At 40.6% G+C, this 15,835-nt stretch overlaps 1 protein-coding gene across 3 annotated transcripts in view; it reads left to right on the top strand.

The window, feature by feature from the left end:
- ANXA3 (annexin A3) overlaps window positions 1–15,835 on the top strand; it is a 61,082-nt gene that overhangs the window by 11,396 nt on the left and 33,851 nt on the right. For all 3 annotated transcript variants that reach the window (XR_001444792.3, XM_015138462.3, XM_028848479.2), the window contains exon 3: window positions 11,805–11,892. Coding sequence is in view for 2 of the 3 variants with exons in the window: in XM_015138462.3 (XP_014993948.1) it covers window positions 11,805–11,892 (88 nt within the window). In the remaining variant the exon portion in view is untranslated. The remainder of the gene's footprint in view (window positions 1–11,804; window positions 11,893–15,835) is intronic.

The raw sequence follows: 15,835 nt of genomic DNA, 5'->3' as shown, positions 1-15,835 counted from the left end.
AAAAGTCTGACAGTGGCATTTGAGAATTATTGAAAGAAACAGGATGCAGAACAAGAAAGCATTTTTTATTCATTTATTCACTCAACTAATTTTTACCACATATCTTTTATGTGCCAGATATTGGCTCTGGCAACACAGTAGAGAAAGAGAAATAAAAAAGCAGGGAGCCTACATTTTATTAGGGAAGACAGACAATAAATGAGAAATAAATGTACAGTATAAAAAGACAGTTTTAAGTGCTCCGGGGAAAAGCAAAGGTGGATAATAAGTATGATGGGGCATGTGATTTTCTGCTCAGATATATGAGTAGAAGTCAACGTGGCATGAGACGGTGAGCTGAGAGAATATCTTGGGAAAGAGCAGCCAGGCAGAGGGAATGACAAGTGTAAGCTCTGAGGCAGATGGGCAAGACACATTTGAATGCAATAGGAAGATTCCCACGAAGCAATAATAGGGGTACAAGATTACAAGGGGATTGGGGGAGGTATTACAGTCCTCTTTTATGATACTTTAATATCCTCCAAAGGCCACAGAGAGTCCCAAAAAGTCTTCACATGGACTATTCAAGGAGTTTCCATTCTCTAGGTTTAGTTTACATTAGGAAGCATTCTTAAATCTGCAGCAACTTCTTCTTAGGATTATCGCTTTTTAAAAAAACTCATAAATAACCCATAAAATAATGCATTTGCGATGATGTCCGGTAGACATCATTGATCTTAACCATTTATGTAAGAAATATTCTGCCCGGAATATTACAAATGGGAGACATCCCTGATCTCAGTCCCTCACAGGTTTCTCATCCTCATAGGAGTGAGGTGGATAGAATAAGCGTCCCCAAATCCTGCAAAGCCAGTGCTGTGGTCTAAATGTCTGTGTTGCCCCGCCTCCCCCACCAACCTGCCCCTTATTCATAGGTTGAAATCCTGACCTTCAGGATGATTGTGTTGGGAGATGGGATCTTTGGGAGGTGATTAGTTTAGGTGGGGATTATTGCCCTTTTGAAAGAGGTCTGAGGGAACTTGGTCACGTCTTCTACCATGTGAGAACACAGCCAGAAGGTGCTGTATATGAACCATAAAGTGGAACTTCACTAGACACCAAATCTGCTGGCACCTTGATCTTGGATTTTTAGCCTCCAGAATGGTGAGAAATGAATTTTTGTTATTTATAAGACACCCAGTTTATGGTATTTTGTTATATCAGCCTGGAATGCTAAGGCAGACAGCCAAGGGCCATTTAAGAAGAGGTGGATTCTGTATTTCAGTGAGACAAATTCCCTATATTTCTTCATATACCCAGGAAGATATAAATTCTCTATGTATTCCTGTTAGATTGCAGGACCCTTAGACAGAGGCATCTCCTGCAGAAGTTAGACTTGCACAGGGCTGAGTATGTGGCCAGAGTAGCCACATTGGTCTTCAACTCTTTTGTGACCCTTGGCCAAGAGGAGAATTTGCTCGAGAACTCTTAACTAGGTTAAGCACTTTACTTTGATTGTAGAACAAAGAGATAATCCACAAATACTGGTGCTAGATGACTCAAAAGAAGATGAATATAAATTTTTTATAATCTGCTTTAAACAAATACATGAAAATTATTCTGAGAAAGATGTTTTTGTTGATAAAGTCTCTGGGGAGGCCCCGTGTTTCCAGCTCAATCCATATAGTTGGGTTTGCTACCTTTGTCGGAGAAACCCTGAGCTCTTGGAGAGACAGGGAGAAAGACATAACAGAATCACCAGACACAGTCATGCATTTCATGTCTCTGGTGTACTAGAAAACACTCAACTTCTGAAGTATCTCCCAAATCTCCCAGGATACAATGGGAACTTTGATTTCTAGACTATTGGTATGTGAAGGAAACAACTCATCAGGCAGCCAACTATCTAGTGTAGAGCTTGGAGAAAGTCCACACTGTGAGATGTCATTGTCTTGCTTTCATATTCTTACTTAGCAAACTCATTCACAGTTACGTATTAAGCCCCTATCTGGGGACTGAGCACTGGGCTTCCAGCTGGATAAATAGGAGTGAGTGAAACAAATGTCTCTGCCTTCTGGAACTTTGTTTTAGAGGAGGTGGAGAGACAGATATAAACAACAAGAGGTATTACTCAATGCTGAATGCCCTAACAGTGGAGAGGTGGCTGAGATGCAGAATAACAGTAGAAGACCTACTCAGATCAAGTGCCAAAGAAGGCCTGTTAGAGAAGATGCTCTTTAAAGAGAGGACTGAAGTTCAAAACCATTCCAGGTAGAGAGAATAACACAAAACAAGGCATTAAGGTGGGAAAGAGTTCATTGTATACCAGCTTGACTTTCAAAGAACTGAAGTGTGGTGAGAACTCCACCTCTCATCTGGAGAGAGTGGCTCCAGATAAGAGCCATGAAGGGGGTTGGGCCAAACCACACGGGGCCCTATGGACCAGTGTAAGGAGTTTGGACTCTATTCAATGTGAAACAGGGGAGTGACAATATCTGACTTAGATCTTTTTTTTTTGTCATTGTTGTTGTTGAGATGGAGTCTTACTCTGTTGCCCAGACCAGAGTGCAGAGGCACAATCTCAGCTCACTACAACCTCCACCTCCTGGGTTCCAGCGATTCTCCTGCCCCAGCCTCCTGAGTAACTGGGATTACAGGCTCCTGCCACCATGCCTGGCTAAATTTTTGTATTTTTAGTAGAGGCGGAGTTTCATCATATTGGCCAGGCTGGTCTCGAACTCCTGACCTCAGGTGATCCATCCGCATTGACCTCCCAAAGTGCAGAGATTACAGGTGTGAGCCACCGCACCTGGCCTAACTTAGATCTTTAACAGATCCCTTGGCTGCTATGTGGGAAATGGCTGGAGATGGGCAGTAAGAAGTGGAGAGGGACTTGACTCAGATGTTCAAGTACAGGAGAGCGATGATTGTGACTTGGACAAGAGCAGGAGCAAAGAAGGTGGGAAGGAGTGCACATGAGATTATCTTCTTAAAATAGTCTCAGCAGGCCTTGCTGATGGATGGAATTCAGAGGGAAAGGCAGGTGGAGGAATCAAAGGGGACTCCCAGGTTTCTGGTGGCTGATGGTTGGTCCTTTTCCAGGGAGGGGGAAGATTGAGGAAACTCAGCAAATTGGGGATGAACACAGAAACTGGAGCCAGATTTCCTAGGTTCAAATCCTAGCTGTGCCACAAACTAGCTATGTGACCTCGGCAAGTGTCTTAACCTCTCTGGACCCTCTTTTCTCTTCTATAAAATCAGGGTATTAATTTTACCTACCTCATAGGGTGGTTTTGAGGATTAAATGATCAGATATATGTGAAATATGAGTAAATACTATGTAAGTGTCAGATGGGGGAAGAAACAGCTTGGGAGGAAACACTGAGTTGCTATATGAGATATCAAGACAAATACATGGAGGAGACATTGAATATGCAAGAGCAGTGCTCAAAACGGAAGTCTGGGCTAGAGCTATAATGTGAGATTTGTGTGTATACAGAAGAGGGAGTGGAAGAAATAACCCACAGCAGGATTAGTGGGAAAGAAAAGAGAGAGCCACTTTCTACTTTAGAAGTGCCTACTTTATAGAGGTCAGACAAAGGTGAGTGCATCCTGGAGAGGTGGGAAGAAACCTAGGAGGTGAGACACAGGAGCCAATGGAAGGCAGGCTAGCTGTGAGTGACACACGCTCCAAGGGGTCAAGTCTTCTTATTATAACTCATGTGTCATGGAAAATACAACATCAATGGCTCTTTTGTCCCTGTCTTCCCTGATTCCTGAATCACATTCATCTTTCTACTCCATCCCACACCCTCCTCTGTTCTCACATTCCAGTCCTCTTGCTCTGGCACTGCCCTGATAATGAAATCACTGTATTTAAAAAAGAAAAGCTGAACTATTCACAATAGCAAAAATATGGAATCAACCTAAGGTTTATCAACAGAGGATTGAATTAAGAAAATGTGGTGGTATACACACACATACACACACACACACACACACACTATAGAATACTACTCATCCATAAAAAATATGAAATCATGTCTTTTGCAGGAACATGAATGGAACTGGAGGCCATCATCCTCAGTGAAATGACTCAGAAACAGAAAATCAAATACCACATGTTCTAACTTACAAGTGGGAGCTAAACAATGGGTACACATCGATATTGAGAGTAGAATAATAGAGATTGAAGACTTCAAAAGGTGGGAAGGTGGGAGGGGCTAAGAGATGAAAATTACCTGTTGAACACAGTGTTCACTTGTCAGGTGACGGATACACTGATAAAAGCCAAGACTTCACCACTATGCACCATCTGCACGTAAGAAATCTGTACTTGTACCCCCTAAATATGTTTTAGAAATTTTAAAAAGAAAAGCTGAAAAGCACGAATATTTTTTCTTTAAGTGAGTGCAAGAACAAATATAAGCATTTCTTCAGACCTTTGGACACATTACGAGCAAAGCCCTGATGTCAGCCTGGCATCTCTCAGGCATCCCAGTGGCTGCCAGTCTTGCTGCTGTGGACGTTCAGCACCGCCTACTTCTCCTGACTGCCCTGTGGGCTGCAGCGTGTGCCCGCAGTAGTGGTGGGAGCCTTCTGTTTGTGCATCATCTTCCACAGGCACAGCGATCATTGCCAGCCAGTGGGACTTCTCCCAGGTGAGGATCCTTTTAGGCGAGGCCCCTAGGATTTGCCCTGTAGGAACTGGTTGGTTACCAGTATTTGTCTCTGGCCTTTACCTGCTATATTAGTTTCCTAGGGCTGCAGTAATAAAGTACCACAAGCTGCTGGCTTCGAACGACATAAATGTATTATCTCACAGTTCTGGAGGCTAGAAGTCTAAAATCAAGGTGTGGGCAGGGCCATCCTCCCTCTGAAACCTGTAGGGCAGTCCTTCTTAGCTTCTTCCTGGTTTCTAGTGGTTAACTGGTATAGAGGAGTAACAGTAACCCCCATAGGTTCTTAGTTGGAAAGGACCTTTGTTACAAAAGACAGATTGGACAAGAGAAAACCAAACAGAAGTTTATTAACATGTGTATTTTGAGTATACATGGAGACACCCAGAGAATGAGTGGTTTTCACAGAGGTGGCTTTGAATTTCAGCTTATATAGCATCTTCAACAAAGAACAGCAAATTTTTAGTAACAAGACGGCAGAAAGGTATCGGGAGAACCCACTCCCGATGTTTAACGTGGGTTCTTTTCTGTTTCCTAAGTGTCTCGGCTGGGTTGAGAAATAAAGGGAAATAGCACAAGAGAGAGAAATTTAAAGCTGGGTGTCCGGGGGAGACATCACATGTCGGCAGGATCCCTGATGTTCCCCGAGACGTAAAACCAGCAAGTTTTTACTAGCAATTTTCAAAAGAGGAGGGAGTGCATGAATAGGGTGTGGGTCACAGAGATCACATACTTCACAAGGTAATAAAATACCACAAAGCAAGTGGAGGCAGGGCGAGATCACAGGACCACTGGATGAGGCGAAATTAAAATTACTAATGAAGTTTTGGCACGCATTGTCATTGATAACATCTTATCAGGAAACAGGGTTTGAGAGCAGACAACCTGTCTGACCAAAATTTATTAGGTGGCAATTTTCCTCGTCCTAATAAGCCTGAGAGTGCTACAGGAGACGGGGCTTATTTCGTCCCTTTGGCTTCGACCATAAAAGACGGCACATGCTTCTAAAGGGGCCATTTATAGGCCTACCCTCAGGGCGCATTCTCTTTCTCAGGGATGTTTCTTGCTGAGAAAAAGAATCCAGCGATATTTCTCCTATTTGCTTATGAAAGAGGAGAAATATAACTCTGTTCCGTCCGGCTCACCGGCGGCCAGTTCAAAGTTACCTCTCTTGTTCCCTGAACATCGCTGTTATCCTGTTCTTTTTTAAGATGCACAGATTTCATATTGTTCAAACACACATGCTCTACAAACAATTTGTGCAGTTGACACAATCATCACAGGGTCATGAGGTGACAATGATCCTCCTCAGTTTACGAAGAAGATGACGGGATTAAGAGATTAAAGACAGGCATAGGAAATCACAAGGGTATTGATTGGGGAAGTGATAAGTGTCCATGAAATCTTCACAATTTCTGTTCAGAGATTGCAGTAAATACAGGCATAAGAAATTATAAAAGTATTAATTTGGGGAACTAATAAATGTCCATGAAATTTTCACAATGTATGTTCTTCCGCCACGGCTTCAGCCAGCCCCTCCATTCGGGGTCCCTGACTTCCCACAACAGAAAGGGATCTTTGAATCTCTATGGGCAGCAACTTGCAGGTGGGTGGTGAAGAAAGGCAAATAACTTACAGATAAAGGTTAGTGAATGCAGCTTGCTAGTATAAATTCTTCTAATACCATTGTCAGGCTGACAAGGGTCTTAAACTGTCTTCAGTCTTTAACCTTTGTAACTGTAGTCAGGAGGGCAGAATGCCTTTTGTCTTCATAAATCTTTGTCCTGCTTTTAGGCAAATGGAGGAAAGAGATCTCTTGAGTATCTGTTTCTTCTTGTCTTCAACAATCCTTCATATTTTGAAGAGGCACATTCTGGTCTCACATACCGGCAGCTTGCAGCTGCGTAACTCCAGTCTCTGCCTTCACCATCACATCACATTCTTTCTGTATGTCTCTGCCTTTACGTGGCTGTCATATAAGGACACCAGTGGTATTGGATTGGGGGCCTGCCAATGTGACCTCATCTTAATTAATTACATCTGCAACAACCTGGTCCCCAAGTAAGGCCACATTCTGTGGTACTGTGGGTTGGGGCTTTAATGTATTTTTGGGGGGACACAGAATTCAACCCGTAACACCTGCCCACTTGACTGCGTTTTATTTCAGGGCCTTTTTCTTACAGTAAACTTTCTTTGGTTTGGAAACGTGCTTTTTACTTGAAAAATTGAACTGGAAGTCTTACAGTTTCCAAGTTTGATTGCTTTATTTTTCCGTAATCTACTCCATTTTTCCTTGTATCATAAAAGCTTCATGACCCAACACAGCATCTTGACATTGAGCAGAGAGCCGTCCTTTCTCCCCGGCTCTTTGAGAGCTCCTTGTCCTGGAGTTTTATCTGAGGCTTTGATTTGAAGCCTCAATTTTTGGATGTGGCCTTTATAGGGCTTTCTGAAGTGATGAGTGATCTGGTTTCACTGCATCTTCAAAATGTCCCTGCAGCAACTGCTATTCTTGCTCTGTAGCATTTGGCTTTAAATATGTTTCGTATCAACAGGGTTGGCACCTTCTGTTTTTCTCTTCCACTCATCCTTTTGAATGTAAATGTTTAATTTCTTGCAAACTCAGTACACTTTGCATGAAGAAATAGGTGCAACTGGCTTTTGTGAGTCAAAAGCAGACTGGCCTCTCCCAAGGGTAATAGCAAACAGTTCCCCAGGCCCAGCTGGGCCATGCAGTGGCTTCAAGACATCATGTGCTAAGGCTGACCTCCAAAGGATGATTTTTAGAAGATAAAGGGAGATTATATTGTCTTTAAAAAGATGGTTTAAATGAGATGCAGGCTAGTCTAGTTTAGGAGCAAAGACTGTTGGGACAGACCACTTACTGGCTGTGGGAACTTAAACAAGTTACTTAAGCATCAGTTTCATCATCTGTGAAAAGGATTTATTATATCTACCTTATAAGTTTATTACAAGCATTGAATAAGCTAATGCAGGAAACCGGCTTAGCACAGTACTTGGCACATAGTGATTAGCAGCAATTGTTCTTAGTATAAAGAGCTCCTGTTACTTTCCCCCTTTATCTAGACATTCTTTGCTTTAATTTGTTTTCCAGCTGGCTTCGGCAGCATTTTTCTTTTTGAGGCATCTGAAGGTCAAGTTTCAGAAAAGGAAAGCAACTAAATGTGTTTAAATGTGTGGATGGAAATCTGATCAAAGGCAATCTTTTTTTTAAATAGACTTTGCCAAGTATTCAGGTGATGTTCTACACTAGTATTGACTATGTTAGGACACTAGGGTTACTGGAAATAAACTCAGCCAAGTATTGATTAGTAATATAAATGTCAAGGAATTAAACTTGCAATGAAGCAGGCAATGCAAACAGCCTTGTTTGGCTGTAAAAATGCCGACATTCCTGAAACGATGAGCTCATCATTAAATTCTTCATCTTCCACACCCATAAGAGAATTCATGGCTTGTTTGCTCATTTTTGCTTTGGTTTTCTAGGCAGCTAAGAAGGAAATAAAGCAGTGGTTCTTAAACTTTATTGTGCACCAGAATCACCGGGAACGTTTGTTAAGTCGCAGATTCTGCATCCTAGCCCTGCAGTTGTTGGTTCAGGAACGCTGGGGTTGGGCCTGAGAATTTGCATTTCTGTCACATTCCCGGGTGATGCTGATGCTGCTGCTTCAGGAACCACACTTTGAGAACCACTAAGATGAAGTCCCCTGAGGCACTGTGATATGGTATAGAGCAGGGGGCATTTTAGTCATAAGGTGATGGGTTTGAGTCCTGGGGCTGTCCTTGTTAGCAGAACTCTTTTAAGCAAATAATCACTGTGAGACTGGGTTTCTTCCATTTTCAATTAGAAATAATAAAATTCACCTCATGAAGGCCCTTGTAAGAGTTAAAATGTTTGTAAAGCACTTTGTTCATGTATTAGTTTTAAAAGATTTCATTAATCTTTTATTGTGAGATTCTTTTGTAAGTCATGTAATATTTCGGAGTGATTTGGGCAACCAAGTCTATCAAATGAATAATGCCATTCATTTAAATAATGGAAGCAGTTTTAAATGTTTCACTAAAATTCCACTTCAGAATTGCCATGCCCTTTTTCAAGCTGGGGTGTGTGTATGTGTACTTTCTTCCCCCCTTGTAATTAAACAAGTTGTTCTCCCCCATTTAATTCTTACTAATTGGGAATTTCCTCCTTCTCTAATTCTGTGCATCGGCATTTTAGCATATTTTGATGTGTAGGTGGTAGAGGACAGTGAAAAGTTCACAGCTGGAGTGCAAATGCTGAGTTTTCATGATTCATGAACAACTGGGATCTGACCACAAGTTTGTCTTTTTATATTTAGAATCAGCCATGTCAATATCTGCATGGCACAGAATCATCTGGGAGCTTCTTAAACATTTAGAATTTAGCACCCCATCTCTAAAAAATATGATTCAGTATATAGAAGGTGGGTCCTGGTTATATACACTTAAAGTATCACCCCAGATGGTACAGAGACTACATTTCATGAAACCCCAGGAATGGTCTGGAATAGTCTAGTTTGTTTCTAAATTCTAACCTCTGCCTGCAATTAGCTGTGTAGACTTGATCAAATTCTCTGGTCTTCTTAAATCTGTTTATGTGCAATTGCTCACTCTCATTTATTGAAGCTGTTATGCAGATTATAATTAACATGTATAAAGTGCCTAGCATGTAAAGTGTGCTGGGCCTGAAGCACTCAAACACTCTAACGTTGGGGTAGTTCTTTTACAATGCCAGATGCTGGAAGGTGAACAGATAAGATCAACACAAAAGTTCCTAGGTGGATAGAAGTGAAATGAAGCCAGTTGGCTCTGTGAATCCATAAAATATTTATCAAGCCTTGGAGAAAGAGAATTCATCAAAGATTATATTAAAGTGACCAATTTCTTTCTTTCTTTCTTTCTTTCTTTCTTTCTTTCTTTCTTTCTTTCTTTCTTTCTTTCTTTCTTTTCTTTCTTTCAGACAGAGCCTCACTCTGTCACCTAGACTACAGTGCAGTGACACAATTACAGCTCACTATAGCCTTGACCTTCTGGGCTCAAGTGGTCCTCTCACCTCAGCCTCCTGAGTAGCTGGGACCACACTTGCACACCACCACACCTGGTAATTTTTTAATATTTTGTAGAGACTGGGTCTTACTGTTTTGCCCAGGCTGGCCCTGAACTCTTGGGCTCAAGTGATCCTGTCCTTGGCCCCCAAGAGTCCTGGGAGTACAGGAGTGAGCCACCATGCCCAGACTAAAGTGATTGGTTTCTTACAGGTATCTTCATGTCAGGAACACTCACAACTAGTTTCTAACTTGTAATTATTTTCTAGGTTCTAAAGTTCTTATTTTGGATGCTGTAAGATTAAACAGAGTTTGCGTGTATTGAAATAAATTATTCAATCTAATCTTAGGAATCAGCAGACTATCATTTTTTACTGTGCCAGAACACTAATTTTCCATTCACTTTAATGTGACAGATAATGTCCTTTCATGAAAACATTAAACACTTCAATGAAGTGTTTAATGAAGCCGTATTAATACAAGACAACAGAGCCAATACTATTCAGTAACAAGATAGAAAACTGCTGTTTAAAAAGGAAATATTATTACTGTAAAGACAGATTTTTATTCAAGAAGTTAAGAACTACCATATAAATCTTCATTTACTTTTATTTTTCTCAACATCTTTGTGGCTGTCCTTCTTTAGTCTCGTAAGCAATTTTAAAATATTTTTTCTGTATTGTGGTCTTTCCCAGCTTACTGACATGCTTCTAATTTACATGCTTAAAATTAGTAGCGTGGCATTTTTTACTTCCATGCAATTCCTCAAGATCTATGATGCCAGTAGAGCTTTTAGAAGGTCTTCTAATTGCACATTCATTAAACAAAGCTCAAGAACAGACAGTCCTAAGGGGGTTTTCATTTATGGATCATTTAGTCTGGAGTTCCCCAAGGACAATGGTCAACATTAATTAAAACATCTTGAAGTTTGTAAACCACAGTTACTTCTGTGTGAGATGCCATGATGAGCTTTGAATTATCACTTGAAAAACAAGAAGATTTAGGAAATTTCAGCTTTCTTGTTGCTCTTCTACAAATGCTACTTTGAAACAAATTTTCTTCAGTGTCACCAAGATTAACACAACTTACTACTGTACAGAACCCATGTTTTATATTTGTAATTTGTTACACAGGAGAAAAAGAGGACTCCTGAGATATGGGGTAGATATCATATTCCCTATGTCTGGGGGGTAGACAGTCACTGGAACTGGAACTGCCAGATGGGTTCTTCCTGCTCACTGCACAGACACAATCGGTCCACTGAGACCATGGTATTGCAGTAAAGAAAGAGTGTAATTGATGCAGGCTGGCCACACCATGTGGGAGACAGAGTTATTACTCAAATCAATCTCCCTGAAGGCTCAGAAGTTAGGGGTTTTTCAAGGATAAAATGGTGGGCAGGGGCCTAGGGAAGGGGGCATGTTGATTGGTTGGGGATGCAATCATAGGGGTATAGAAAGCAGTCCTTGTAGGCTGAGTCTGCTTCTAAGTGGGGGCCACCAGAGGAGTTGCTGGTCTGAGTGGGACTGTCTAGTAGTCAGAAATGCAAAAGCCTAAAGAGACATCTCAAAAGGCCAAGTGTAGGTTCTGTAATAGTGATGTTATCTGCAGGAGTAATTGGGGAGGCTGCAAATATTGTGACCTCCAGAATAATGGCTGGTAATTATGTAACTATGCCTACATCTTAGTAAAATTCAGGCCCCTCTCATCTACCTAACTTGGTAGACTTTCATTAATTTTACAAGGGTAGTTTAGCTTTGGGGGAAGAGCTAGTATCATGTAAACTATAAATTCCTCCTGAAGTTAGTTTGGCCCACACCCAGGAATGAGCAAAGACACCCAGCCTGTGAGGCTAAAAGCAAGATGGAGTCAACCATGTCAGATTTCTCTTACTGTCATGATTTTGCAAAGGCAGTTTCAGAGCCACTCCTGAAGTGGTAGGAAGGTGTGCAAATTATGGGTTTGTCATATGCCTCTCATATGCATGAAGGAATATGCATATGTAATACAAGAAAGATGTCATTTTGAACCAATGTGACTTTCAAATATTTCCTTCTAGGTTGGACACCGAGGAACAATAAGAGATTATCCAGACTTCAGCCCATCAGTGGATGCTGAAGCTATTCGGAAAGCAATCAGAGGAATTGGTGAGTGATATTTTACGATTCCTTTCTTAATGTTGAAGCAAATCAGGCAGGTTACAATCTAAAAGTTCAGTTTGCTCAGCTTGGCTTACTCAATTTGATAAATTGTCAGGAATTTTCTAAAATTGTGAAATAATGAGGAAATATATAGAGAACTCAGCTTTATTAAATCCTAACATTTATCATATTTACTTAATATTAAAAAACTACCACTGATATTGGTGGTCTAGGGGAGATCCCCAGATGCCCGTGGGATCTCGACCCTGGCTGGTATCCAGACTCCTGACACCATCTAGAGAAGAAATTCAAGGATGGGTCAAACGATAGTGAGAGTACACAGATTTGTTGCAAAGTGAAAAGTACACACTCAGGAAAGGGGAATGTGAGTGTACTCAAGAGAGAGTGATGCACAAGGGGGTTTGGGGTTGTTGCCTTTATGGGTTTCTTTAACCAAGGGGTGGAATAGTCATGAAGATTCCGGGAAAAAGATGATTTCTTGGTACTGTGGTGCCACCCCTTTTTACACCAAATATCAGTGTTTCCAGAACTGCCATGGCACTGGTGGGTGTGTGATTGAGTATGCTAATTAGCATATAATGAGATCCTAGGAGAATCCTAGGTCAAATCCAGCGCCACGTTGGGTCCAGCGGGTCTTAGCCAGCTTGATCCAGACTATGGGTTTTCAGGGTCATATCAGCCCCTAGTTTCTGCAGCTATTTCATCAGTTTCCTTTTGCTAGTCATGTGAAACTGCTGCCTGGAATTTTCTGTTCTCCTGTGGCCACCCCGTATTAGTCCTGTCTAACCACCACCACCACCACTGCTACCAACAACAATAATAATTATCATAATAAATCATTACAAATATGGCCCCCTTGGTTGGGCACGGTGGCTCATGCCTGTAATCCCAACACTTTGGGAGGGCAAGGCAGGAGGATCACTAGAGCCCAGGAGTTCAACACCAGCCTGGCAATATAGGGAGGGCCCTTCTCTACAAAAACCTCAAAAAATCAGCTGGGCGAGGGGCTTGGGCTTGTGATCCCAGCTACTTGGGAGGCTGAGGTAGGGGGATACTTTGAGCCGGGGAGGTTGAGGCTGCCCTGAGCTGTGATTGTGCCACTGATCTCCAGCCTGGATGACGGAGTGAGTCTATTTCAAAAACAAAATAAAAAAACAAAAAAACCCCAATACAATCCCATCAGTTCTTCCTGGATTTCATTCTTGCCCCTTTCACTAGAGATAAACACTATCCCAAATTAGAGTTCATTCCCATGAAACTTTTAATACCATCACTATATATACATGTACATATTGTTTTGTATGGTCTCAAACAGCATAAAATGAAATCATACTGTATACATTCTTCTGCAATATGTTTTTATCCCTTAACATTATATTTTTGAGATTTATCCATGTTGATATGGTTAGCTCTAGTGCATTAATTTTAACTGCATGGTATCTATTGCATCACTATATCAGAAGATGGGAATATTGATGGAACATTTAAATTGCCTGCAATTCTTTTATATTGCAATATAAAAATGCTGCAGTGAATATTCCTCTTATGTCTCATTGTGCATATTTGCTAGCATTTCTCTAGAATATGACAAGAACTGGAATTTCCACATTGATGGGGATACTTCTCTTCAAATTAACTGGAAATTTTGCCATACTATTCTCTGAAATGAATGTAGAAATTAGCATTCCTTTCAGCAATGTACAAGACCTCCTTTTGCTCCATGTTCTCACCAATACTTGCTACAGTAAGACTATTGCATTTTTCTAATTAAGTGGGTCTAAATGGTATCTTATTCTGCATGTGTGTTTGTTTCCTCTCTCTACCCTGATGACTGATGCAGTTAAGCATCCTCACTTGTGCATCTGCTTCCACTTTCATACATCAATAAAATATAAAATATATTTTATCTATTTTTTTAAGTTGGTTTGTCTTCTTTAGATTGGCAAGAATTTTTTATAATTCCTCAATACAAACTTTTTAAAAAATATTACAAACCATGAAAATATTTCTTATAAGTTTATGGTTTTCTTTTAACATTGGTGACATGGTTTGGTCCTGTGTCCCCACCCAAATCTCATCTTGTAGCTCCCATAATTCCCATGTATTGTGGGAGGGACCTGGTGGGAGATGATTGAATCATGAGGACAGGTCTTTCCCGTACTGTTCACATGATAGTGAATAAGTGTCACAAGATCTGATGGCTTTATAAGGTGGAGTTTCTCTGCACAAGCTCTCTCCTTGCCTGCTTCCATCCACATAAGATGTGACTTGCTCCTCCTTCCCTTCCACCATGATTGTGAGGCTTCCCCAGCCACATGGAACTGTGAGTTCTCCATTAAACCTCTTTCCTGCATAAATTGCCCAGTCTAGGGTATGTCTTTATCAGCAACGTGAAAAGTTGCGTGAATTACTGTAACAATTGGTTACAGTAATTTTTATTGCATAGAAGTTTTAAATTTTAGTGAAATCAAGTTTACCAATATTTTTGTCTAGGATTTATTCTTGTTGAATCTTTTCTATAATGAAGTCATAAAAATATTCTCCTACATTTTTTTTCAAAGTTTTGAAATTTTATTTTTCATATTATGATCTTTAATCTACATGAAATTAATGTTCATGGATGGTATTTAAAGGTGTCTCATTTTGTTCTGTTTCATGTGGACATTTAATTGTCCCAGAACAATGTATTGAAGAGCTCATCCTTTTCACACTGATTTGTATGTAATGTCACCTCTGTTTTATGTTTCCCTATTTTTCTCTTCTCTGTTATGCTTCATTTATCTATTTGCCTCTCCCACTGTCACGATTATTAGGGTTTTATAATGACACTAAATATCTACTGGGCAATGTTTTTCTTCACTCTTTGCCCTCCTCTATGAATTTTAAAAGCGGCTTGTCAAATTTCATAAATATACTATATTAGAACTTTATATATCAATATAATATTATGTTATTTCTGCCTGTTTAAGGGTTTTTTTTTCCATTTTCCAATGTAAGTTATTTCTTCATTTATCTCTTGATTGCCTTTTTTTTTTTTTTTTAAAGGGAGAAGGGCTTGCTCTGTCACCTAGGCTCAAGTGCAATGATATGATCATAGCCCACTACAGCCTCAAACTCCTGGGCTCAAGGGATCCTATGGCCTCAGCCTCTGGTGTTGCTAGGACTACAGGTGCTCATCACAATGTGTGCCTAATTTTTAAATTTGTTGTAGTGACAGGGTCTTGCTATGTTGCCCAGGCCAGTCTTGGACTCCTGAGTTCAAGCAATCCTTCTGCCTTGTCCTCCCGAAGTCCTGGGATTATAGATGTGAGCCACTGCACCCAGCCTGATTGCCCTGTTTATATCTAGTGTTGAGTAGACTGTTTCATGAGGTTAATAGTCTTTAAATTCTGTCGCCTCTTTTTAAACGTTATGTTTCTTCATGAATTTGCACTTTGGCTTACAGGCCTTCTTTAAGAAGGAGGTTATTGTTTATGAGCACCACTTCTGATACGTTCTGAGTTCAGAATCAGGTATCATAATGGCGTTTGCATTAGGGCTAGGTCAGACCCAGTCTCTAGACTGGAGGCATCTTGGCTTAGTTTTTGATCTTGAGCATGTTTAAAAATAAGAGATGAGAAACTACCAGGCATACAAACTACAAATAACTGCAGGTAGTTTGGTATATTTGTAGTCCAGTTGCATAGGTTATAGAGATGCAGAGAGCGGGTAGAAAATGAGAACAAGACATAAGGCAGGAGAGATCATAATGAGCTGATATACGAGCTAAGGGGCTTAAACTTCATCCTGAAGATTACAAAGAGCCATTTGAATTTTAGCCAAGGGGATAACATGATCAGATTGTATTTTTAAACATTTACTTAGGCAGTAGTGTACAGGAATAATTATATGGGGGTCACATTAGGATGCAATTTAGGTTATCCAGGTA

The sequence above is a fragment of the Macaca mulatta genome, chromosome 5, assembly GCF_049350105.2.
Source record: "Macaca mulatta isolate MMU2019108-1 chromosome 5, T2T-MMU8v2.0, whole genome shotgun sequence".
NCBI classification, from domain to species: Eukaryota; Metazoa; Chordata; class Mammalia; order Primates; family Cercopithecidae; genus Macaca; species Macaca mulatta.
Note: the sequence above shows the minus strand (reverse complement) of the source record. Positions and strands in the feature narration are given on the sequence as shown.